Source organism: Danio aesculapii, chromosome 6 (genome assembly GCF_903798145.1).
Source record: "Danio aesculapii chromosome 6, fDanAes4.1, whole genome shotgun sequence".
Classification (NCBI taxonomy): Eukaryota; Metazoa; Chordata; class Actinopteri; order Cypriniformes; family Danionidae; genus Danio; species Danio aesculapii.
In genome coordinates, this window is record NC_079440.1 from 8,433,970 (window position 1) to 8,461,406 (window position 27,437).

Sequence of the window (27,437 nt, forward strand, 5' to 3'; positions counted from 1 at the left end):
TGTTGGATCCCTTGCAGAATATATTTTGCACAATTACATTTTTTTAATTTTTATTTTCATTGCATTACCGCTTTTACAGTTTTTTTCATTCTGTCACATTAATTAAAATGTCACATGTAACAAGATAATTTTACATGTAGCTTACTGAATTGTTCTACACTAAGTATTTTAGTTATTGCATCATTATAAATGTTTTTCAAATGTTTTTTAATAATCATAGTAAACATGTGATTGCAAAAAAAAATTAAATAACGTCACACGTTTGAAATACCTGTTTAAAACAAATACCACATATTTTCCTTACCTGCTGCATTATCATTATTTTGCTGTTTCCCTGACTACATGTGCTGAAAAACATCAAGAAATATTTGTTGATAAAAACCTTTAATATTAGGGAACAAGTAGGCAACACCACTGACAAAACGATCTTTAAATAAATGTACAATAAATATATAAAAAAATATTAAGGTGTCATTTATGTTTTCATAGTCAACAGGTAATTGAATAATGAAGTCTGAGTTTAATTGTTAGGAAAAGAAATGGATTTTTAGACTTTTTGCCATAACAAAAGAGATAGATGGATGGATGGATAGATGGATGGATAGATAGATAGATAGATAGATAGATAGATAGATAGACAGACAGACAGACAGACAGACAGACAGACAGACAGACAGACAGACAGACAGACAGACAGACAGATAGACAGATAGACAGATAGATAGATAGATAGATAGATAGATAGATAGATAGATAGATAGATAGATAGACAGACAGATAGACAGGCAGCTAGATAGATAGATAGATAGACAGACAGACAGACAGACAGACGGACAGACAGACAGACAGACAGACAGACAGACAGCTAGATAGATAGATAGATAGATAGATAGATAGATAGATAGATAGATAGATAGATAGATAGATAGATAGATAGATAGATGCTGTACATAGTTGTTTTTATTATTTCAAAAACATACAGTTTAGTTTTCATAATTTATATTTCAAACCACTTCAGCGTACAAATATATGAAACACAAGCACAAACCAGAACAACATAAGCAGGTTCTCATAAATTAAGAGGAAAGTTGATCAAATAAAAAGGCAAGACACAATGGAACTCTGAGATATTGACTGGTTTTAACAAATACGATGTGCATTTTTTAGCTAAAACAACCAAAGAAACAACACACTATTCTGCAAAAGGGGAAATGACTGTAATATACAGAATAGAACAAATTAAACCACAGAAGTCTCAACCTGATCTCATGAGGAAATGTAACTATATTACGTTTTGTCAGTTTAGTGGCTGATTCGTATGAATTCGTAAAAGTTTAGTCGTACAAAAAATAGTACAATTTTTAAAAGGAGGCGTGGCACCAAACCCCACCCCTAAACCCAATCGTCATTGGGGGATAAGCAAATCATACTAAATTGCGCCAATGAGATCTTACGGTTTCATACAAATTAGCCACTAAATCAAAAAGTTACGTATTGCCGTGAGATAGTGTTGCTACATGCACAGAGGGACACCTGTATTTAAATTCTAGAGTTACGTTCATGCAAGTATCTGTCAGATGAAGTGAACACAATATTATTCAACATATAAAAAAAAGATTAAGAATCGAAATAAGGATTGAAAAGGGAAAATAAAACATAAAAAATATAACAAAACAAAAACGAGAGATGCCTGGACTATAGTTGAGTATTGTTTAGTGACGTCTTTTTCATGGCTTCCTGACTAATTATGCCCAAATTCAGCTCAGAGATGGCATAATCATAGTGCACTCTTGACTTGTCTGACTAATTATATGATCATAATTACGTGGATCTTGGTATATATCTTATTTCACACAGACCGTTGATCCCCTAAAATTGATAGAGAGGCTTGCGTGTGAAGGTAAACACATCCTGGGATTGATCTCAAAATAGGAACCTATAGTAACATTGCCTAAAACATGCTCTTTGTGAATAAAAGGAAGGACAGATGTCATAAGGAATGTGTGTGTGTTTCAGAAAATCCCTAGGAGTGCAAATAAACCAAAATGTAATGATCCCCAGACAAATCCAACCCAGGCTCATTGCGGATATGTACCTAGGTCTACATTTCTGGGGACAACAAAATACGTAACCAGAGGTACGTCTGCTCACAGATTTTGTTTTTGCAAAACCACCAGAGGCTGCTGCTAGTGTTTTCAAAAGCAATTTCGGAAAAGAAAAGCTGTCGCAGCCGCATGATTTCACTTCCTTTTTCAGCCTGTTGTTTATTTATTTATTTTGTTTTATTTTTTGCTTTACCTGGATTCTGGAACCGTTCTTCGCCGGACTCGAACCCCGTCATTTCAGTCAATTCAGCTCTACGTCCCAAGTCCGCCGATGTACGAGCCACTATACTCATCAGCCCGCCCTATAGCGTTCATTTAAAAGATGAAATGCAGACAGACATACCTCTGGCTGCATAATTCATGCTCTCCATAAATGTAGACAGGGGTATGTATACACAATAAAGGCTTATTTATACTTCTGCGTCAAGCGCACATGTTTGGTCCGGTGCAGCTTTCGCGTGGTCGCATAGCCCTTGCCGTTGCTGACGCACACCTCTCAAAAATTTAACTACACATTGCAATGACACGTGGCATAAGCTCTGTGATTAGTTGGCTTGGAAGCACTAATGTCCGCCGGTTCCGGAGTTTGAGCGACTTGTACATTAAAGTAGCGTTCAGAAAAAACAAAACACCAGCCAAGAAACTTGACACAGAGGAACATAAAAACCTACTGCCAGCTAGCGTTTTGAAAGTGTTATTGCAGAGCAACACAAACAGCACGCAGAAATATAAATGCACAGCAACGCGCAAGGTAGGCGCCATGGGTCACGGCAATTGCTCGACACAGAAGTATGAACCAGCCTTAAGCCTGTGTTGGACAAATCCCATAACATTATCAGGGTGTCTTTAAGAAATTTCTGAGTGACCGAGAAGGTAAGACAGTGGTCCTCCAGGATCAGAGTTATATGTAGTGACTAATATATTGAAAGATGTCTTTCACATTCATGGAAAATAACTTGTCTCTTTGTCGCTAAATAAGAAGGTCAAATGGTTCATTCATATCCTAAGTCTGTGTAAAGTCAAAATGTTCAATGTTTCCTTACGTTGCTCACTTTATTGTTCTTAGAGTGAACAATTGATCTGTGCAAGTACATCCACTGAAACATAATGTTTGTTGTGGTAATTATCAATTAAAAGTCTGACCATTTGCTTCTGCGTTTGAAGTGGTGGTCTTTCCCTGTTGACGTCTGCTTGACTGCTTTAGCCAAAATACTCTTAAACACGCCGCTCTTACCGTTAGTTTGCTAAAAGGGAATGGCGGACAAAAAGAAAGCCTTGCCCACTACTCAATATTCAGTTTCAGCTGGAAGTCCATCAAAATACTGAAATAAAAGTCTTAACATCTTCAGGCTCACCCGGACTTTAACTTGACTCACTGAAAATTGTGTTTGTAAAAACGGAATCTATAGTGAACGCAGAATCAAAGATTTTGTCAGGTTTGTGGTCTCCTTCTTCCAAAACAGGGCTTTCTTTTGGAGCCTCCTCGCTGGGCTCAGGTTGAGGTTCTGCACAGTTCTTACTTGAAATCGATCCCACTGACTTCCCAGACACAGTGCTGAGGACACTGGCACGCCGACTGTTGCCCTCGGACGTGGAGATGACGCAGCTGGCTCGGGGCAGAGTGGACAGAGCCTGGCCTGTTTTGGGGCTTCGCATCGGAGTGGCAAAGCAATTCAAACACCCTGATACAGAGGAGGACTTCCCTTGAGCATCAAGGGCAGGTTTGGAATCAGAGTCTGTACTTTGCACGCTCTGCGTTTTATACAGTCCGATGTTTGCTTTGTCCAGCTTTGGGGTTAAGCGGTCTCCGACAGATCTTCCACTGCTTGTCCGCCGTACCCCACTCCCTGGGGCGCAATAACCCTGCCTGAGCTCCTCATGGTTGGGACGGGAGGACGAAGGAGAATCATTGAATCGTTGGCGGTTGGAGGAGAATGGATCTGGATGGGGGCTGCTATCGCTGGACCAGGCCTCGTTCTCCAGGCTCACATTAAACTCACCACTGCTTGCGCTGGGGGCACGGCTTGATTTGCCAGTCGTGCCTGTTGAAATGTCAATTACAGGATGTTAGAGTTCAATGAGCTCATGCAACCAGTGAGTTGTTTTTGGTTTGCCATGGTTCATGCATTGGTTCTTACCATGATCTTGGCCTTCGGTGCCATTTGTAAGACCTGATGGAATCGTGTCTTTACCTGAAAGGACAAATGTGTAATGTTAGGTACTCAAGATTAGAGGCCCTCAACTTCAATCCAGGGGATCTAAAGCTCTGCACATTGTATGTTTCTCTTATCTGACACACATGGTTCAGTTCACGGAGCTCTCTGCTAATGAGCCGATGGTCTGAATGATGTGTTTTTAAAAGCATAACAAACAAAATGGGCAGAACGGTGTGTCCCCTTACATGTAGGATCCAAGTCCCTAGATCAAGGGGGCCAGATGCTACTCATGGAGGGTCAAGATCCTGCAGACCTTTATTTCCATTGAGCATTACGGTTCAGTATAGTGCAGTAATGTACAATTTGGAACTGCTAACCCTGATCAAGCATGTGTTTGCACTGCCAATAGTACCTTAACTTGGTGTACGACATTAAGTAGAGATCAACAGCAGTCTTGAACAAGGAAAACATGCCGCTTTCCACATGCCAAAGACACGTTTTAGACCCTACATGTGAATGACCCAGTAATACAGCAGATTCTGTTCTTGCTTCATGGCATGTGGTCGTTTAAGCTTGAATCGACCACTTTTCATCGTTATGTGACATCATTGTATTATTATAGTTATGCATTATTACAATGTCCTATGTTGGCTGTGTATTTAAACTGGGGCTTCATTGCTTCTTGTATCATGTGCAATTGTTGATTCTCTGTAAACCAATCAGTGTTCTGCAGTGAGTCTAGCTCCACACATTACTGTAGATACTATTATACTAGGTACCCTTACAAAATCAGTATAGTGCGGTTCGCTATTTTGGAACCATTCTCTACTTCTGACAGTGGAAACGGAAATAATTGCACAGTGTACTGTACCATATTGCTAAGTGGAAAACAGCCATTGGATCAAGCTCGGACAAACTTGAAAATGAGTTTATAGTGAGTCAGAATACCTTCATTTGCTGGTTCAGATCTGTTTAAGCAGGGCTGAAGCTAAATCTCTAGAAAACTGGTCTAGCATGAATAAGTTTGGGCACCCCCCCTTTTTAGAGCATGGACCGCAATCTAGTAACCCTTTATAGGGATAATTCGTTTACTCACCCTTGACCTTTTCCAAATCAGTTTGAGTTTTTTTTGTTCCTCTGAACCCAAAAATGGATGTAACCATTGACTCCCATAATGGGAAAACAAATACTATGGAAGTCAATGTTTACAGTTTTACAACATTCTTCAATATAACAGAACAAAAAAACAACCGGTTTGGAAAAGGCAAGCGTTAGTAAATGTTGACAGAATTATCCCTTTAAGAAGGGTGTATTCAAGTTGGAAAGTTACATTTAAGATTTGAATATTTAACAATTGCAAAGCTGCGAAGCACCAGAGCAGAAATGGGGCTTGCCATGCAAAAGTTGCAGCCACATTACTAATTGCCGGAATGTCGCAATGCATTTGGTAAGGCGAATGGTTTTTAGGTTGTTGAGTGTTGCCAGGGCATTTCTATGCAGATGCTATTTTGTTATACAGTAAGTGTTTCTGTAGCACGTTTCTATGATGTTCCATGTTGTTTTTCTATGCAGTTTCAGAAGGGTTTGAAGTGAATTTTAGCTTGTTCCTACACAATTTTTTGGGTTTTCAAGGCATTCCTATGAAGTTGTTCACCCAAAAATAGAAATTCTGTCATAATTTACCAACCCTTTACTTTTTTCTATTGAACACAGAAGTAGATAAGTTGAAGAAAGCTGGAAAAATTGATGTCCATAGTCCTTGTTTTTCCTACTATGTACATCAATGGCTTTCTAAATAAATTTCTAAATAGTAAGTAAATTTAAATTTTTGGGTGAACTATCTCTTTAAAGGCGTGGGGGAAGGGGTTGATAGCATGTTGTTTATGCTATGGCATTTTGGTGGTTGCTCTGCAGTTGCAAAATGTGTTTTAAGAGATTATGTTTGCTATGATATGAAGAGTTGTCAGAGCATTCCTTTTTAGGTGCTTAAATGTTCAGAGTTGTTTTAGCATGTTGCTGTGGTGTTCTATGGGGTACCAAAATGTTGTTATTCAGTTGATAAAGTGTTTTTAAAACACTTATTATAAATCTGCTACAATTGAAGTCAAAATTATTAGCCCTTTATTCTTTTTTAAATATTTCCCAAATGATGTTTAACAGAGGAAGGAATTTTTCACAGTATTTCCTATAATATTTTTTCTTCTGGAGAAAGTCTTATTTGTTTTATTTCGGCTAAAATAAAAGCAGTTTTTAATTGTTTTAAAACCATTTTAAGGTCAACATTATTAGCCCTCTTATGGGGGTCACACACCAGAAGCGCTGCTCGGCGACACACCGCATAGTGCCATGCATTTCAGAATTCTAAACATCGGTTTCTATCAGGGTACAAACATCGGCGCCGCAGGTTAACGGCTGTTGGCGGTGCCCAGCCACGACTCAGGACACTGTTCATATTTCTGCCGCGCCACAGAGCGCCATCTGATTAGTTTCATTTTAAATAGCATGTGAATGTGTGCGTTTGGTGTGCAATACTTTCAACTGTCATGCGCTGAACGGCGCATCCTGTGTGTGACGCCCTTTTAAGTATTTTTTCCCCACTGTTATAACAATGACTTGCCTAATTACCCCAACCATACCCCAATAATTCAGGATGTCTAATAGTTCAGACTATAGCTGTATGGTGTTTTTAAAGGAATTTACTACTTTTGTAGTACTTTATACAGTAATGTGCTCAGAAATAGTACCTTGATTACCGACTGCTGTACGAATGTCAATGGAAGAGTAATGATGAAATGCTGATGTGAAGCATTTTTTTGAAATGGCAATGGTTTGCTCTTCTGGCTGATCTTCCTGCAGCCTGGAGTCCCCATCCAAACATCCCTCTGACAGCAGCAGGTCATTCATCGCTGAGATGGAACATGACAAGAGATGAAGATGACAAGAGATGAGGTTTATGGGGCTAAAATGCGAGGCAGCAATTGTCTTAAGGGAGTTGAAGCATTTATCTTGCATGATCGCTTTCTCTTTGTGTGAAGAATAAAATATGCTGATTTACTGATTTAAATGCTCTTACACTGAGATCGGCGGAAGAGAGACTTGACTTTGTCTTTATCCTTCGGTTTGTTACGCTTAACGTGAAACATTTTCAGGGCGCAGACTTGATCACCACAATGGAAGACATGAAGGAGACGAGGGAGGAAAACATGACAGTGAGAAAGTTTGTGAACGTTTTCAGAGGAAAGAAAGAAAAAACATGACAATTCACAAAACAAACACAGACGTACAGTATATCGATTTTTTTCAACCGCAGTGTATTGTAAAAGACATTTTCTATTTTTTTTAACTTGTTTTAAACAGGTCATGTCGTGTTTTTTAGTATATTTTTCTCTTTCTTTGACATTATTTTTCCTCAAAATATTTTATGGTATACATAGTGAAGTTTCATAAACTAATTTCGAGAGGAGCACGTGATATGATTGAGCACGTCTGGCCACTCATCTGTAATCAGTAATAATCCAATCAGAGTGATCCTAGTTTACTATAAATGGATCATTTTCTCCCTACTGTTTCTATCTTCGTTTGTAAGAATCCCCCCTTCCACCCCATCTCCTACTTTTCCTCCCTTTTCTAAAGGGGGAGCTCTCGAGACCTACCTGATCTCGGCTCTCCGGATATGCCCTGGGCTCAAATATTTCCGAGCTAAGGGTTCTCTCCCAGGACAGCATGCCAAACCTGCTTTATACGCCAAGCATATCTAAGTGGGAACTCTTGAAAAGCCGTTTTGCAACATAAAGTTAATATTTGGGTCATCTACTACTTTTATGATTTCTGAAAATTTAAGTAAAACATTTTTTGACTCATTTTGTTTAAAGGTCTAAAGTTTTTTAGATGTTAGTATCAGTATTGTTAGTTTTTAGCATATCTATAAGCTAGTGCGCAACAAAACAGTGACACAATTCACGTTTAGAAGCAATAATATTGATAGAAAGCTTGTAGTTTGTCACTTCCGCCTAAATCAGGGGTGTCCAAACTCGGTCCTGGAGGGCCGGTGTCCTGCAGATTTTAGCTCCAACTTGCCTCAACACACCTGCACGGATGTTTCTGGAAAGACAAGTAAGTGCTTGATTAGCTATCCCAGGTGTGTCTAATTGGGGTTGGAACTAAACTTTGCAGGACACCGGCCCTCCAGGACCGAGCTTGGACATGCCTGGCCTAAATGGATCAACATTATTTTATTCACGTCACCTCATACTTCAGTGTCTCCTTAAATCATAACCAATCATAGCTCTTTAGTATCTGACGAGCCACACCTCCTTCAAAACGCTTCTCGTTTGCTTTTCATTAGATGCGCTTGAGCTCAATCACTCTCACTGGAAGAGCTGTGATAAAACAAAATACTACTGGCTGTTTTTTTTTTAAGGGGATAAGCTACATTATGTCCCATTCTCTTTTCGTGTTTCGTTGAGATTATATCAAATATCCAATAAAAATTCATGTTCAAAGCACTTAACGAGACCTTTAACAATATTTACAGCAATACATAAAGACCCATGAATGTTCCAGTAGTTTGTACCTTAGTGATTTTTTTGCCCATATTTTAAATCAAAAATTGTAAATCGTACAATAAACTTTTATTTTTACCTTGACCAAGCAAAAGCTACATCCATGTTTTTCAAGAATGTTGAAATCAGTGAAACTTAGTATTATTAATATGCCATTAGCTATAATTATTTGATCAATATTCTGAATATTATTTTTTTTTAAATGTTTGATGTATATAGACATTTTTTCAACCTCACTGTAATGTTAAGGCATTTTTTATGACTTGTTTTAAACAGGTCATGTGTTTTTTTATTATATTTTTCCCTTTTTTGACATTTTTTTCTCTAAATATTTTATATGTTTTACATAAAGCTGTTTTGGAACATAATGTAAATATTTGGTTGATCTACTACTTCAATATTTCATATATAATATAATTATTGTTATTTTAATATTATAAAATTTTAAACGTGTATACAGTAGACATTGTTTTCAACCTCACTATCATGAGTTTTTTTATTTTATGACTTGAACAGCTCATGTCTTTTTTTAATTGTATTTCTCTCTTTTTTGCCAATTTTCTTTGCTCAAAATAGTTTATATGTGATACATAAAGCCGTTTTGGAATATAATGTTTATATTTACATGGTCTACTAATTTAATTAGGGTTTCTACAGGTTTCATTAAGTCAAATTTAAGACTTTTTAAGATCTTTTAAAGACCAGTATAAATGAAATTTCTGACTTTCACAAGTCTAAATGCTAAGGATTTTTCTAATGGCCCAGTTAAAAAAAACAACAATAAAATCTAGTGTTACTGTAAGGAAGATTATTAATCCATATTGGTAAATGGAGTTACTAAATAAACCTTTAGTAAAACTATTAGATGGAATGTTAGTGATTGGATGGGTGTCAGCCTAATTGGGTTGCTGATTGCATGAACATAGGAAAATTAAGACCTGTTTAAAATGATTTAAGACCTAAAATTTTGGTTTTGAAATTCAAGACATGTAAAGACTTTTTAAGACCCTGTGGACACCATGTTAATATTTCAGTTATGAATTATGAGAATCTGAGTTAAGCAAGTTAACTTAAATTAAATCAATTAAATTAAATGACTTTTTATCTACAACTGATTCCTTGTGATATGACCTTTTTAAAACATCCAATATTTGTGTTGAACAGTATGGAAAAGAACAGAAGACGAAAGTAAATGATAGGCCCACAGACTTGACATGAATCAGGAAACATACGTCAAACAAAGGAATAAATGTTTATTAAGAGTCACTCGACTCCTCTTGAAGTTCTACGTGCTGAAATAGCCTTGCTTTTGGAGAACGTAACTTGAGGAGCTTTCTAAAGAGAAAAGGCGATTTGGTGTATCTATACTTGGCTTTTTTGATCCACGAGAGCTGACGGCTACAAAATAGTCTGCTCTCCCACTTTTGAGTTTGGGATGTTGGGAGGAAGGGTTTGTGGTCTGAGTGGCTTGTTTCTGGACGTTCCTGCCTGGAACGGTGGGACTCTGAAGGTTTCAAGTAACTGAGGAGATACTCACTGCTGCTCCTCTTTGGGGAAAGGGTGTCACCATTGAGAGAGTTGGAAGCAGATTCTTCTGAGCCCTGGGAACCCATGAAGGAGCCGTTGTCTTGACAGCGCAGGTCATCTAGACCCTCACATGACTCAGAGCCAAGCTGAGGAGAGGACGAACGAACATGTTCTAGATCACGAGACTTTGTTTTCATCAGCTTCCTCATCTTCAGCGTTATCCAGTTCCCCCGTCTGTTTGAAGAGTGTTTGCATGATAAATGCAGGAAACATTGATTTTTTTTATTGTGTTAAGATCATATAATGAGACTATACCTGCGTGGAGGTGACGGGTCATAGAACTTGTACTGGTCCATGATTTTCTCCTCCAGTTTCTCCTTCTGCCTTCTGAGCTCATTCAGCTTGTCTCTGTCAAAATTACAGTTCAGTGTACACTCAAAATAAATGGTTTGTTGCTTGTTCAAACTACTTATTTAAAATGAAACAACACAATTCTTGAGAATTTGTTGGGACAACTTAATTATTTTATGTTCAATCTACTTAAATTTGAAAAACTAATAAGTTTGGGTGGGTTTCACATAATTCCTTTACGTTGTCCCAACACAAATCGATTTAGTTTCACTCACTCACACTCACACACTACGGACAATTTAGCTTACCCAATACACCTGTACCACATGTCTTTGGACTTGTGGGGGAAACCGGACCACCCGGAGGAAACCCACGAGAACGCAGGGAGAGCATGCAAACACCAAGCAGAAATGGCAACCGACCCAGCCGACCTTCTTGCTGTGAGACGACAGCACTACCTACTGCGCCACTGCGTCGCCTGTATTATGTTCAATCCACTTAAATTTGTAAAAACCCTTAAGTTGTTCAAAAAACAACATTAAGAATTGTGTTTTTTCCAACCCAAACTCTTTCTGAAAATGTACCCCTATATACATTTCTGGAGAGCGCCAAAAAACGTCCCAGGAGGTAAGTTTTTTTTGCAATTTTTGTTTTCGCGAATCCACCAGAGGTCACTGTATACCTTTTTTGAGATCTCAAATTTCTCTTGCGAGTGCCATTCGCGCCTGCTGTTCTCGTGTAAATCCACCATAGGCGGCTGTTGACTGACTGACTGACCGATCGACCGACCCACCCTCCTCCTTCCCTGAACCCAACCGACAGTATTTTCAAAATCAATCCAGAAAAAAAAGACTTCGCCTGCAGCAGCCTGATTTTTCTGTTTTCAGATTTTACCACATTCCCACCGTGTTATTTACTTGTTTATTTTGACTTTTTTTTTGTCTTACCTGCTTTCTGGAACCTTACTTTGCTGGACTCGAACTCTGTTTTTGCGGTCAACTCCGCTTCACGTCACAAGTTTGCCGACGTACGCGGCTAGCCACTGGACAAACTGGTAATGGTGTGTTCACACCAGATGCGGTACGCACAGATAAATCGCGCTATTCGCACGTAAATAGACACATGAGCATTTTGAGTTCATTCGTGCGTTAAATCCGCTTCATTCACATGTCAAATTCACTGAGCAATAGACGCAGATTCACATCATGGGCAGGGCATCTGTCTGCCCGTTAGCTTTGTTGCTAAATGGCTGACATGGATTTTATTGAGAGAATAACTGTATTTATCTGCAGTATTAAGACTGAAAAACAGCGTTGATTCGTTTGGAGCAGTGTCTAAGTCCACCAAATCCTTTCTGAGGTGCACCCAGTCTCTGAGTTCATAAACTCCTCCAGAAACTATACCTGGATGATGGAAGCTTTCAGCGGTGCTTCCGACTGAGCCGAGCCCAATTTTATGAGCTGTTGTCTGGTGTCAGCAAGAGGATTTCCCCCCGGGACACGAACAACTGGCTCTACGTCATAAGCACGCCCCTACAAGAGAATGCTCCTGATTGGTTAATGTCCGCTGAAGTTCAAAATTCATGCGAAACGCAGATTAAGCGCGTCATTCGTGCAAAACGCTCAACTTGTGCTGCTTCATTCGGCCGAATCGCATCATTCGCGCCGCCGGATGTCTATTCGCGTCTTTGCATTGACTTAACATGTAAATCACTCGCGCTTGATGCCTCTTTACTGTCTAGTGTGAACGCAGCATAACAGCAGGAAAGCTGTCCATATGAAGGTAAGCAGTCAGCTGGTAAGCACGAAAATGAACGGCGTCATACCACCCTGTAAGCGTTCGTTTTAAAGACGAAATGTAGCCATACGTATCTCTGGCTACATAATTGGCGATCTCAAAATATGTATATAGGGCTATGTTTTCAGAATGAGCCAATGTTGGTTTTTTCAACTCAGTAATTTGAATGAGCACCAAAAGTATTTTTGAGTGAATTTACAAACAAAGAGCCTCTTAATGTGCTATAAAGCAGCAAATCGCAATCGTTTTGACTCATTTTGTTCAACAATATCTACAAAAGAACATAAATGCTCATGAATATACCGTAGTTGCCACAAGAAGTGTGCCCTAGTGAACGTTTTTGCACATTTTTCAATCTTACAATACACCATTTTACCCTGACCAAGTAAAAGATAAACCAGTGATGCTTAGTATAATTCATATGCCATTATGATTATTGATATTTCAAACTTTTTGTTGTTAAACTTTTTAGTAATTTTGTTTTGTGGGTTTGATCATTTCTGTTTTGTTTATAATAATTACAATGGATTTATTAATAATTTGTTCACAATCATTCATTTTCTTTTCGTCTTAGTCCCTTTATTATTCAGAGGTCATCACAGCAGAGTGAACTGCCAACTTATGCAGCATATGTTTTTCACAGAGGATGACCTTCCCAGCTGCAACCCATCACTGGAAAAAACCCATACACACTCATACACTACGACCAATTTAGCTTACCCAATTCACCTATAGCGCATGTCTTTGGACTGTGGGGGAAACCGGAGGAAACCCACGCCAACACGAGAACATGCAAACTCCACACAGAATTGCCAACTGGCCCAGCCGGGACTCAAACCAGTAATCCTCTTGACAGGCGGCTCTGTGCACCGGCAGCAGTAATGTGGTTGATGTACTGGTTCGTTATGGTGAAGAAGGAGCTGAGCCGAAATGCAAAGCTCTGGATTTACCAGTCAATCTACATTCCTACTCTCGTAGTCATGACCGAAAGGACAAGATCTCAGATACAAGCAGCTGAAATGAGTTTCCTTCGCAGGGTGGCGGGGCACACCCTTAAGGTGAGAAGCTCTGTCACCCGGGAGGAGCTCAGAGTAAACCTGCTTCTCCTCCATATCTAAAGTCATCTGAGGTGGCTCGGGCATCTGTTTCATATGCCTCCTGGATGCCTACCAAGGAAGGTGTTCCAGGCATGTACCACCGGGAGGAGACCTCGGGCAAGACCCAGGACATGCTGGAGGGATTATGGACCAGAGGAGCTGGAGGAATTGTCTGGGAAGAGGGAAGTCTGGGGTTTTCTCCTAAGGTTGCTGCCCCCGTGACCCGGCCCCAGAAAAGTGATTGAAAATGAATGAATGAATGAATAATTAATGCGATTATGCATTCACAATGGTATGACCGGTTATAGGGGATCAAATGTATTTTATATTTAAAATTTTTGAATGATTAATATTTGAGATATAGATCAGAGATCAGAGAAAGCTCTTTCTTACTATTAAAGGGCTGACTCCCCCTATACATCTTGTTTTAATGTCCTTCAGGGGGGATCAAGGGTTAATTAAGGGGGTCAATCCCCCAAAAACTCCCCTGTAATTCAATTAACACAGAACATGTTTTGGATTATAAAGGTCTGTTGAGTTTTAAAGAGTTCATGAGCTTCCTAATTCATTGCACAAAACAAATAGTGGTCAACATCAACCATGTTTATCTGAAAGTCAGCCCATATTTACTGTCTTCTGGGTTCTGTTTTTTTGTCCTTGCATAGTTTTGTTTATGGTTTTCTAGGATGAGGGAATGACAAAATTCCATACTTAAAATGACATAAGCATTATCAAAGTGGCTTGAATCAATTTTTAGATGAATTTGCACTAAAAACCATTGACTGGATGCACAAACATTGGGTTATTCTAACCATGCATTAATAACTTTAGTCATTATTAGACATTTAGTCATTATTAGACAGTTGCCTCTTACATATATTGTCTCTGCTCCACATGAAACAGGTCCTTGCTCTCCATAGTCTGATCCAGCAGGGTTCGGTTCTGCAGCATCAGGCTCTGGATCTGATCCAGCAAGTGGCGGTTCTCCTCCTCTACGTTCCCCTTCAGCTGGGACAGCAACTAAGCAGATGCACAAAAACGAGGTGATTCATCATGGATTTACAGTATTTAATCAGTAGCTTTGTTTAGGAAATAAAGTTAAATTGATGCCATGACCTTTCCTGCTGCTACCATCACTAACCAGCTCAGACAATGACATGTGTTCAAACCACATGCAACGCTGCAACATGTGATAAAAGGTATCTTTTCAATGTTAAAAGGAGTTTTTTGTTCTAACCATCCACAACAGCGACACGCAAAATTAACATTTTAGAAATTGTTCCTATTTCTGCAATGTCGTGGCTGAACAACAGCATAAACTACTATGACAATGATCACCTCAGGTACTGATTATGTGCTTTACTTATTGTTAAATATTATTATGCGAGTTTGAATAATATTTATTTTCACACTGAAAGCAGAAGCAGATCATTTTCCTCAGATCTTGAAAATAAAATAACTAGCAAAAATGAAAGTTAGAATTTACTTAACAAATATCAGCCACTCAGCATGTACTATTAATAATGTTATAGAGGTTTAATATGTTTTAATTAGATTATAAACCTTACAATTTCTTTGGGAGCGTAGTGCACTATTCTGAACTTCTGAATGGCTCTGGTATTTATCTGGTATTTAAATGTTTCAGTCGTGGATGGTAAAACTGCTTGTGACTGGACTCCTGATGCATTGTATGTTGTTAAGAGATATGGCTCTATTTTAATGCTCTAGGCGCAAAGTCTGAAGGCAGGGCGCAAAAGCATTAAGGGTATGTCAGAATCCACTTTCGCTATTTTAAGGATGAAAAAATATCACTTGCGCTGTGGCGCATGGTCTAACTGGGTTGTGCTTATTCTTGTAATGAGTTATGGGTGTGTTTTGAGAATAAACCAATCAGAGTCTCATCTCCAATTCCCTTTATGAGTCAGTTGCATTGTGCCATGATGCATTAGCTATTTACATGGCGGACTTTGTAAGTTGAAAAACTGAACTAGTGAGAAAACAGTTAAACAGAGCATCAGCAGCGCGAGGATAAAGAACGAGCCTCCTCCGATCAGCCTTTACTTTCACTTTCTCTTTCTCTCTTTCGTGGATAAGGAAAAGGTGTTGTTACATTTGTTAAGTGTAAATTCAGTTCTAATTTCCAGCAAACGAATAAATGAGCAATAATAATGAAGTGTGGTAAAAAAAAAAGTTATATCCAAACACAGGTGATATGCCCCAAATTGTCCAAAACCTGACAGGTGAACAAATCTAAGCTTGTTTTTAATAAAACAAATATAAATATGCATATAATAAATAATACTGCTAATAATAATAACATCATACAAAAGCAAGTTGTCATGAATAAACTAAAAAAAGCCCCCCCGAGATGAAAAAGGCATTGGTTTTTATATTTATGTAGAAAGTAATAATTTTCGTAATATTCTATTCTTTAATTCTTTTTCATTTATAAAGATATTTGAGTATTGCTGTACATCCTGTGTGTATGAGCAATGTGTAGGCATTTAAGGTGCACAGCTAACGTGCTCTGCGCTGGACTTTAGACCTGCTTTCAGCTGGTCTATTGCACAGTCTATTTTAGTTCCTTAAAATAGCAACGCACCAACAATGCGCCTTAACACACCTCTTTTCTAGCCTGGAACACCCATGAGTTTACAAAGTGGTGCAAACTGATTTGCTATTTAAACAACATGGCAGAAAATGGGAAAATTAATGTTGCGCTGGTCTGAAAATAGAAACACGTCGGAACAAACTTGTCTTGCACCTTATTGCACCGGGTGTGTGATATGGCCCATAGTGTTAGGATTTAGAACATTTTGCTCTCTTTAAATGGTGTGTTACGCACCTCACACTGGTTGGTCAGTTTGATGATGGTGATCTCCAGCTGCTGGTTGAGATCTTTGAGTTTGGCCAGCTCTGATTCCAGCTGTGTCTGCTCCAGTTTGATGGAGTTTAGCTGGCTCTTCATGTTCTTGTGTTCAACTTGAAGTCCCTCATTCTCCACCAACAGCTTCTGGTAGGTCTGATTCAGCCTGGGTAAAAGACAAAGCACAGCACTTGGTGCAAATAATCAGAAATGAGTAGGACTGGAGAAGTACTGTGCATACTGGATTGTTAATTATGATACTGATGCAAAAAAAGACATTTTGAACAATGTTGGTTGCTGGGACCCATTAACATCCATAGTATTTTTCCCCTATTATATACAGGTGAATTCAGAATTATTAGCCCCCCTTTGAATTTTTTTTCCTTTTTAAAATATTTCCCAAATTATGTTTAACAGAGCAAGGAAATTTTCACAGTATGTCTGATAACATTTTGTCTTCTGGAGAAAGTCTTATTTGTTTTATTTCGGCTAGAATAAAAGCAGTTTTTAATTTTTTAAAAACAATTTTAAAGTCAAAATTATTAGCCCCTTTAAGCAAATATTTTTTTTCAATAGTCTACAGAACAAACCATCATTGTACAATAACTTGCCTAATTACCCTAACCTGTCTAGTTAACTTAATTAACCTAGTTAAGCCTTTAAATGTCACTTTAAGCTGTATAGAAGTGTCTTGAAAAATATCCAGTAAATATTATTTACGGTCATTATGGCAATGATAACAAAAAAATCAGTTATTAGAAATGAGTTATTAAAAATATTATGTTTAGAAATGTGTAGAAAAAATATCTCCGTTAAACAGAAATTGGGGAAAAAATAAACAGGGGGGGGCTAATAATTCAGGGGGGGCTAATAATTTTTACTTCAACTGTATGTTGATGGGTCCCAGCAACCAGCATTCTACAAGATATATTCTTGTGCTTTCAACAGAAGAACGAAACTCATTAGGGTTTACCACTACTATTTGTCCACATGAATTATGAACATTGGGTGAACTATCCCTTTGCATTTTTTTCCAACATTAAGTTTACATCCAGCCAAGACCAAAAACACTGCTATTGAGCATATTAAATTTTACACCCCGCAGCATCTTTCCCACAGTTTCTGAAACAGTAGGTTCCATGATCTATTCTTTATAAACTACTCCTTTTCAAGAGCCTACTTCAATCTTGGTCAGAAGGTCCAGTTTCTGACTGGTCTACTCCAGAGGCTTCCTCGGCACTTTACACAATAGGCAGAGATGGCTTTGGTTTCCAAATTCCAGCCTGAATCATCATCATTTGGAACTTCATTCTAAGTGGATTTGCTTCTTCTGGAAATGTCGACAAGATTGACAAGTTTCTCTTCCAGGTCGCAGCTAAAACTACAGTGTTTTGACGGTCAAAGTTGATGCTGTTTGTGGGCAGCCAATGAAGCACATATAGGCTGGCATTATGCAAATCTGTAGTTTTAGAAAGTAAGTCTGAATTACTATTCATGTGAAATGGTTTTATTTCTGAACATCATTCCCTCGTAGCAAACTAACTAATGGAGGCATGGTTAAGACCATTGTGGCTAAAGCCATCAAACTGATGTCACCAGTGAAGGACCACCACTCAAAACCAGAAGCAAATCGTTAGATTTACAAAAAAGATTAACAAAAACTTCCTTTTTTCAGTGGATTTACTTGCAAGGATTCATTGTTCACCTAAAGCAGGCATGTCCAAACTCAGTCCAGGAGGGCCGGTGTCCTGCAAAGTTTAGTTCCAACCCCAATCAGACACACCTGGGCTAGCTAATCAAGCACGCACTAGGCTTTCTAGAAACATCCTTGCAGGTGTGTTGAGGCAGGTTGGAGCTAAAATCTGCAGGACACCGGCCCTCCAGGACAGAGTTTGGACACCCCTGACCTAAAGAATAAAAACGTGCACTAGCAAAATAAACATTGTACATTTTGATTTTACACACACTTTAAAGGTGCTGTGTGTACATTTTTGACTCTTCTAAAGCATAAAAATATCATAATATGTTTGCAAATTTTTAAGAAACATGCTAAGTGAACATTCTTGTTATTCTAAAAAAAAACAATGCTGAAGTCAGATATTCTGCTTTGCAAACGTTTTTTCCGTGCCGAAACGGAGAGTATACAACTATTATCTAGACACAGCGTTTTGACACAACGTGCAAATGACCACAATACAGTAAAATCCGTAATGTGGCAATAAGATCGTAACTGTACTGTGTATTTACACAGTGGCCATATTCATCTACACACGAAAACAACATTAACATTATAGCTGTACACTGTAAAAAAGCTCATTCTCAGCCACTAGACTTTTCTGACAGGGGATTCCAGTGTGATCGAGTGTCAGAATGTTGTGGGATTACCATCTGCTTTTTAAGTGTGACGTCACGCAAAGCCGCTTCCGGGTCTAAGCGCTCTATCAAACTGTATATGGCGGCTCATGCACTGGTAATAATAAACGTTTACAAAGCGCTGTAATACTTTCGAAAATCATGATCGCAATATATATGTCCATGCCTAATATCCGATGGGCAGAAAGTGATTCATTTTTTTATAAATTGTTAAAATTTTGGTATTTGTGATGCAGAAAGCCCAGTGATTGTTGTGTACATTATGACTTTATATAAAATTCACTTTAATGTGTGATATGACTAAAAAGTTATAATAAACAAATATTTTGTCGATTCAAATGAGTGGCGGCTTGGACCCGGAAACAGTATTACACACATCACCAACACGTCACCACTTAACAAGCGGATACAGGAGTTATTATTATGGATTATAGATTGCAAAATTTAGCGTTTTTTTTTTAAAAGCATGACGGTAAAAGACGAACGCGGTTATGAATATATTAAAACATGTGTTTGTTTGTCAAACAAAATTAGTAATAATGACAAAAAATACTAATTTATGGATCTCCTTACATCTGGGTTCAGCAATGCTGCCGCTGTGACAGGTGTATTCTGGGAAATTTTCTTACCCCTTGGTTTCGAGTGTGGTCCTGAAAAATCTTTGTTCGAAGGGCTATTCACCTCTTCCCCTTAGCCCTACACCTTCAAGCTAAAGAGAATTGGGACACCCCTACCTCTTGGCGTGAACACGCAAAACGAGGGGTAGGGGTAAGGAGAAGGGCTAAGAGGTAGAATTGGGATTGGGCCTAATTCAAATATTGCTCCATATGATCTATGAAACTACATTCACAAATGGCCATAATACACAGTAAATTAAAAGTAATGTCTAAAATAGTATAATTAAACATTTTTGTATAATCTGACAACTGTTTTCTGAACTTTAATGGACATCAGAGACACAAATTACACACATGTAGACAAGTCTTTAGATCACAGAGACACACTGACCAGTCTTTCTCATCTCTGAGTCTTTGGCACTCTGCTGTTACGTTCCTGTTCGTGCATATCTCATTCTGCATCTTCTTCTGCTCTTCTCTGAGAGCTTTCTCTAAGCCTTCCAGCTGAGCGCGCTGTTGGAGTAGAGTGTTATACCTGCAATCAGACAGACAAAAACAATGTCAGTTTGATGATGAGGAATGCATTCTATTTTCATTCATTCATTCATTTTCATTCTGCTTAGTCCCTTTATTTATCAGGGGTTGTCACAGCGGAATGAACCGCCAACTTATCAAGCATATGTTTTACACAGTGGATGTCCTTCCAGCTGCAACCCAGTACTGGGAAAATTCACACACACTCATACACTATGGCCAATTTAGTTTATTCAATCCACCTATAGCCCATGTCTACGGTCTACTTACCGGGGAAACCCGGAAGAAAGCCACGCCAACATGGGGAGAACATGCCAACTCAACACAGAAATGTCAACAGTCCAAACTGGGTTTCGAACCAGCAACTTTCTTGCTGTGAGGCAACAGTTCTAACCACTAAGCCACCGTGTCGCCGCATTATATTGTATCTCCTTATATTAACCTGAAACTTTAAAAACATCTAACAGTGTGCACTAACCTGTCCTCCAATGATCTGTGCTCAATCTCCAGGGTTCGGTGGCTGCTCTCCATTGTCGAGTATCTATGGGACAGCACCTCTAATTCTGCCGCCTGCCTCTCATGCAGGACGCTCAATCTCTCATGGTCCCGGAGAAGCAGTTCATTGACGGTGCGAAGATCCTCTCTCTCCCGCACCGCTCCCTCCCTCTCAGCCTCGGAGCTGTGGCGTTCCCGCTGTAGCTGTGTATTATGAGCCACCAGAGAGGAATTCTGGGATGATACAGTGGACTTCTCAACCTATTTTTAAAAATAAAAAGAAATACTTTTATTTAGCAAGCAAACCTCAAACTGGTCAAAAGTAAATTCAAGTCAGGTGAAGTTCAAACTCTACAGCTTTATTTTCTTTCTCTGAAAGCATTTGAGAGTTTCCTTGGCTGTGTTTTGGATCATTGTCTTGCTGAAATGTCCACCCTGGTTTCATCTTCATGCTCTTGCTAATGTAGATGTTAGACTGAAGCAGCTAATATTAATTTTCAATGACAAAGAGGAGCGGGTTGCTAAATAACTACTAAGAGATTTCAGCAGCTGTCTGGGCTTTCACTGCCTTTCTACACCACTCTTTCTTCATGTGTTCAACACTTTTTTCCTGTGTAATTTTATTTTATTACGCATAACTTTGTTTGAAAACTAATTAGATTTGTTTTCTTTGCATATATGGATTTCTTTGGTTGTTACCTACATCTGATGAAAATTTCAAGTCAACAGCACCTTTAGAAATATGTTTTCTGAGAAAAATGGTGACGTGTTCAATATTTATTTCCCTCACTGCATGTAATTGTGTAATACCAAGGACACTGACGTGTGGTTCACCAGGGAGCTGATGAGGATTAACCAAATAGCAGATATTTCGAGCATATTTGTTGGTTAATCCCCATCGGCTCACTGGGGAAGCACACGTTGGTACAAGAGGTAGCTAACATGTGTTACTATGAGCTATTAGATTTTCCCATGTCATTTACATGCAACCAAAAGATCTCTCTCATGCATGCTCTTTCTCTGTCTGCCTTTTACATATTCAAAGCGGGGACTAAGATATCTAACATGTCATCATGACTGATGATAATTCAAATATTGTGCTGAATATAGAAAAGCTAGTTTTAACTTGTTTATAACTTGGCAAAGGCCTTCTGAATAAGTGGGATAATTCAATTCAATTGATCCTTATTTCTATAGCGCTTTTTACAATGTAGATTCAGTTCAGTTTAGTTCAGTATAATCAAAGATGCAATGTGTTGAAAATTTTTTAAAAGCATTTCGGAGAGGAAATCACCCTTTGCTTCAGGTTGGGTAGTGCATTTAAAATTCATTAACACACAAATCAATTAACCATTGATTATCCATTACTTATAGGCTGAATATTGAATTAATGGATGGTACAAACTCATTGCAGGAATAATTTACATTTTAAAATATATTAAAACAAAAAAAGCACTAATATTAGATTTTAGTGCACTTTTAATAAGGAAATGCCAAAGGTGAACATACGAGACTTCTTTCAAAAACATGAAGACCCCAAACATTTGAATGTTAAAGTGTATATAATGTTTTTCAACATATTTAAATCTTACCATTGCATAAAAGGTAATACTTTAATACTTTCAGTTTAGCAACTCACCTGCAGTTGTGCATTGTGTGTCTGGAGTGCGGTGTTGTTCTCCTGCAATGATGCTGTCTGCTGTTGTAACACAATTATTTGCGCCTGCAACCCGTCTGACTGCGTCTGTAAAGTCTGCAGTTGAGTCTGCAATGCCTGTTTCTCAGCCTGCAATGTTGCATTCTGAACAAAACAAAACAAATCAAGGCAGATTTGTCCAATGATGCAGTGAATACCTGAATGCAGTGTATATATTAAGTAAACATTAAGTAAATAAGTAATATTTACAACAACAATGTAGGATGAAAATCATAAAACCATACAAATACATACATACACACATTGAAAGAGCAGAAATTAAACATAAGCAAGTGTGAATAGGTGAGTTTTCAGTTGCTTTTGTAAATTGTGAATGTCATTGGAAGAGCATTTCAGAACTTGCAGATTTTTAAGTTGTGAAGACTCTTAGCAAGAAGAAAGAAAATTCTCTGTAAGTTTAGTTAGGTGGACTCACATTTCTCTCCACTTCAATGACTCGATCTTTGACTTTAAGCAATGCCCAAGTGGCCTCCTGACTTTCTCTTAGCCACATCCTCTCTGGTGGAGAGCACTGCCCTGGCTTTTCCTTCTCGTCCTTCTGAAGCATCGCCTCATAGTTCTGTTTGACCTGCAACAGTTCATCAATCTCACATCATATTTTTCTCATTCTTTGAAACCATAATGTCTTGTGCTGTCACATTAGATAATTGTGCATTATTTCAGTCATGTGCAATTTCTGTGAAATATGCAATTTTATGGGCAAAAAAGTCAACTCCATTTGATCTATCGAGTAGCTACAGTAGGTGAGAGTTCAAAGTGACTATTACCGCCGTGCCTTATACCGCAGCCGTTTGAAATAACTGCTGCTCTGTTTTTAGTGTAGGACCGCAGTTTGTGAAAAAGCCGCCAGGGGGTGCAAAGGGATGGGATGCGAACGGAAAGAAATAGCCTTTACAGCAGCTTTAAATATGCTACTGTGCTTGTAAATGATATTAAACAATAAGTCAAAGCATTATAAGTCCTTCATTAATCATTTAAAATTTGTTAACACACTTTATTGTAAACTTTTTAAGTGCAAAGAGGACTCGTTTTGGAATTGAAGAAATAAAAGACAACTAAAATGAAAGCACAAACATTCAGTACAAATAAGTAGTCTTAAATAAATAAATAAAGCAGTCTTTTAGCCTAAATGTTCAGTGTTTGCCGTTTTGATAGGACTAAGACAAGACTTTTTCATTTATGTTTTTATTTATGTTTTTATTTACATTTTCGTTGTTGATTATATTTTACTATCTTATTCTATGTCTGAATTATTGAACATAATAATAAACGAATAATGAAAATAAATTAATAATGAAAATATGCCTAAATAAATTATTTATTTAAAGATATTGTGGCGAAATATCTATGTATATCCCAGGTGCAAGAAAATTTGACTAACATTCCTTTTAAGTTATGAAAACATTATTTATTAATGTTTAAATTGTACAAATTGTCTTGGTTTTGCGAATATTGTTCAGTCTCATGTAAATGTACTTGTATAGCCTGTCTTGTGTGTATAGTTAAGCATCTTATAGTATATGTTAGTTATGCATAGTTTTTTTTAAATAGCTTGTATGTCCAGTGTTTTGTTTGTGGTTATTATTAATAATGTAGCACCGTTGTCCTGCGAGACATGACATTTCTTTCCTCTGTATGTCCACACATGTAGCGGAATGTCAATAAAGTTGACTTGACTCAATACATTAGGGTATATGCGGAGCTTGTGTTTCTTCCCATACTGATAAACTTCCGGTGAATGGTTAATGTTTTTTTTCCATTTTATACGGTTCCTTTTACAGCATCGATGTTGTAATGTAATTACAATACAATCAGTTAAATAGACTTTGGCATTCATTTAGACAAAAAGCCGTTTACTTGCACGCACCGGTCAGAATCGGCAGGCTAGCGCTGAAGCTCCATTGAATATACTCAGACCCACTTTATATCGGATATCACTCAGCCAGTGGAGATTGCTGATTTTTAAAGAAAACAGATCTTAAATGCGCCGATTTTGCAATGACATACAGTTCACCGCAGGCACTTAACCCAGGTAACTGACAAATTAAAAGTCCTTTAGCATACTTCGGCATATATCTTATTTGTTCTTTTATTGTTCTTTAAGATATGTTAGTCAGGTGTCCAACTAAAAGGTTTGAGAACATTTTGAGAACATTACTATCCACCATATATTTTTATATAAAATGAACATAATGCAGTTATCATATCGACACAAACAAATCTATCAATATGCATTTTTTTTTACCAAATTTCAGTGGCAATTTCAGTTGCAATTTTGGTCAGATATTAATTGCCTTGATTTTATATATTATAAAAATGTAAGTATTTATATTAAAGTTTACATATTATAAAAAATCATATATATTATATATACACAGGTTTAGTCCCGTTATTAATCTAGTGTCACCACAGCGGAATGAACTGCCAACTTATCCAGCAAATGTTTTACACAGGAGATCCCCACACATTCACTATGGACAATTTAGCTTACTCAATTCACCTGCACCACATGTCTTTGGACTGTGGGGGAAACCAGAGCACCTGGAAGAAACCCACATGAACACGGAACCAGCGACCTTCTTGCTGTGAGACGATTGTTTAATTGTATATAATATATACATTTATTTTATAAAAATGTAATTATTTATTTATTTTAATTATTATTTATTTATTTTAATTATTAATTCATTATTAGTTACTGTATATATATATATATATATATATATACACAGTGAAACATGAATTTATTTATTGCCTTTATTGGTTTTAAAATATGTTAATAAAACATGCCATTTCCATTTAAGCAAGTAGCAAAATGGCTAAATATATACAGTTGAAATCAGAATTATTAGCTCCCCTGTTTATTTTTTTCCCCAATTTCTGTTTAAAAGAAATAAGATTTTGTTCAACACATTTCTAAACATAATAGTTTTAAAAAATAATTTCTAATAACTGATTTATTTTATCTTTGCCATGATGACAGTAAATAATATTTGACTAGATATTTTTCAAGACACTTCTATACAGCTTAAAGTGACATTTAAAGGCTTAACTAGGTTAATTAGGCAGGTTAGGGTAATTAGGCAAGTTATTGTATAAAAATGTTTGTTCTGTAGACTATCTGAAAAAAAAGTAGCTTAAAGGGGCTAATAATTTTGACCTTATAATGGATTTAAATTTTTTTTAAAACTGCTATGAAAATTTCCTTGCCTAGTTAAACATCATTTGGGAAATATTTAAAAAAGAAAAAAAATTCAAAGGAGGACTAATAATTCTGACTTCAACTGTATATTATAGAATGTATAAATTTATTTTATATATTATAAAAATGTAATTATTTATTTATTTTATTTTAATTATTACATCTTTATTTATATATTTTTATTATTGTGAAACATGAATTCATGTATAACCTTTTAAAGGTTTTAAAATATGTTAGTAAAACATCCTATTCCCATTCAAGCATGTTAGTAAAATGGCTACCAAACAAACAATCTTTTGCTTTGGACTTGGACTCGACTCACAGTTTTGAGATCCTGTCGTAGTTGCTGGTTTATCTTGGCCGATTCTTGCAGACGGGCCTCCAGAGAAGCCATTCTCTCTTTCTTAATCTTCAGGGATTTCATTAGTGAAGACTCCATCTCTGACTCCAACTGCTTACACTGACTAAGAGTGGAAGAAAGAGCAATGGAGACATTTACAGTAAATACTATTACTGAATATATAAGAGAATATCTAGGAGATGTATATACCCTTGATCTACAGCCTCGTGATCTCCCATTCGTGTCTCCTGGTTCAACCTCATCCTCTCTACTTCATAAATGTATTTCTCAAGATCACATTCTTTCTGCTGCAACTTCAACCTCTGGTCCAGAAGCTCCTAGAAAATAGTAAACTGGACAATAAGATGAACATTTAGAAAGTGTAATACTATAAAAAGCTTTCATTGCACTAGTAACCTCTCTCATTGTGATCATCATCCTCTTGTCTGCTCCAGCCTGTTGAATCAGCTCTTGATTGTCCTTCTCCAGCTCTTTGTACTTCACACAGGCCTCACTAAGGTTGGATATCTTTTTAACCAAGGTACGGTTCTCCTTATCCGCGACTGCAATTTTCAAACTGCTACTATCTAATGAGGCCTCCTGGATCTTCACTTGTTGTCGCAATCTCCGATTCTCCTTCTCCAGGGAACTCTTATCTTGCTCCAGATGTCTGTTCTCATGCGTTATACTTTGGTTTTGAATATCTGCTTGTGCATGACTTTGGTTATAACTGACTTGACTTTGGTTCATTGCTTCTAATTCGTGAAGCTCCACTTCAAGACAAGGAAGATTGCCGTTGGCATTTTCCAAGGATGCATGCTGATGTTCTGTGTCAAGCGACTGATTGTTGGTCATCTGGGTTGGTGTGGTCAGTTGGCCATTTTGCATCTTGCCAAATGCTGGAGTAGATTTGTAAGTCTCACAGCCCATTTCATCCGTTCTTCCATTTTTCTCAGTGTGATTAGATTTATAAATGAACTCACATGTTCCCTGAAGTGGTTCACATGTTCCCTGAAGTTCTTCAAGGGCCTTCAGCAACCTCTGGTTTTCTTTCTCCAGCTTTAGCAATCTGCTACAGGTTTTTTCATTTACTTCCTGGCTCAAAGACTTCAACTCTATAAGAATAAACACAATTCAGGATCATCCAAGTTAAAGGAATTTACACATTTTTACAAGCTAACGTGTTTCTAGCCAGAAGTTTGTTTGAAACTGGTTTGGGGTTGGTTGGGCTACAGTGATTTAAATTTTAATTTGATGCCACAATAAAGGTGCATACCATTGCCAATGCTGATCAGAGATCAGCAGGGATATGGAAAAATATTCAATTGTTGGTCTAAACAGGCAAATCAACCCCCCTGAAAGACACTACAAGTGTTAAAGACACTTTTTCTTGTAAATTAGGAGTTTGTATCAGTATATAGCCTAAAAGTGGTCAAATTAAATAATGTGAATTTTATTCAACATAGGTCCACTTTAAGAGTCCAATCCCAGAGGCTTCAGATGATATATTAAGGTCATATTAAGTAAAACGAACACTGAAATTGAAAATTATCATTCCAAAATAATCATTACCTGTAATCTGTACTTTCAAGTGACACATGCGATGCACTAACAACATGCCAAATGCATCCTCAACAACAATAGAGCTATTTAAAATTTTAAAAGTCATGTGAGAAAAATGGTTTGACAGTTAGACAG

At 37.6% G+C, this 27,437-nt stretch overlaps 1 protein-coding gene across 1 annotated transcript in view; it reads right to left on the bottom strand.

Annotated features, from left to right (window-relative positions):
• Nucleotides 1-919: 919 nt before the first annotated feature.
• Nucleotides 920-27,437, bottom strand: part of ccdc88aa (coiled-coil domain containing 88Aa) — a 104,298-nt gene continuing 77,780 nt past the window's right edge. The window contains 15 exon segments of the mRNA XM_056459228.1: nt 920-4,147; nt 4,244-4,297; nt 7,006-7,167; nt 7,335-7,418; nt 10,361-10,584; nt 10,666-10,758; nt 14,470-14,615; nt 16,441-16,627; nt 19,843-19,986; nt 20,464-20,741; nt 22,120-22,281; nt 22,613-22,765; nt 25,722-25,863; nt 25,950-26,077; nt 26,157-26,854. Coding sequence (XP_056315203.1) covers nt 3,468-4,147; nt 4,244-4,297; nt 7,006-7,167; nt 7,335-7,418; nt 10,361-10,584; nt 10,666-10,758; nt 14,470-14,615; nt 16,441-16,627; nt 19,843-19,986; nt 20,464-20,741; nt 22,120-22,281; nt 22,613-22,765; nt 25,722-25,863; nt 25,950-26,077; nt 26,157-26,854 — 3,335 coding nt within the window. The 3' untranslated portion in view covers nt 920-3,467.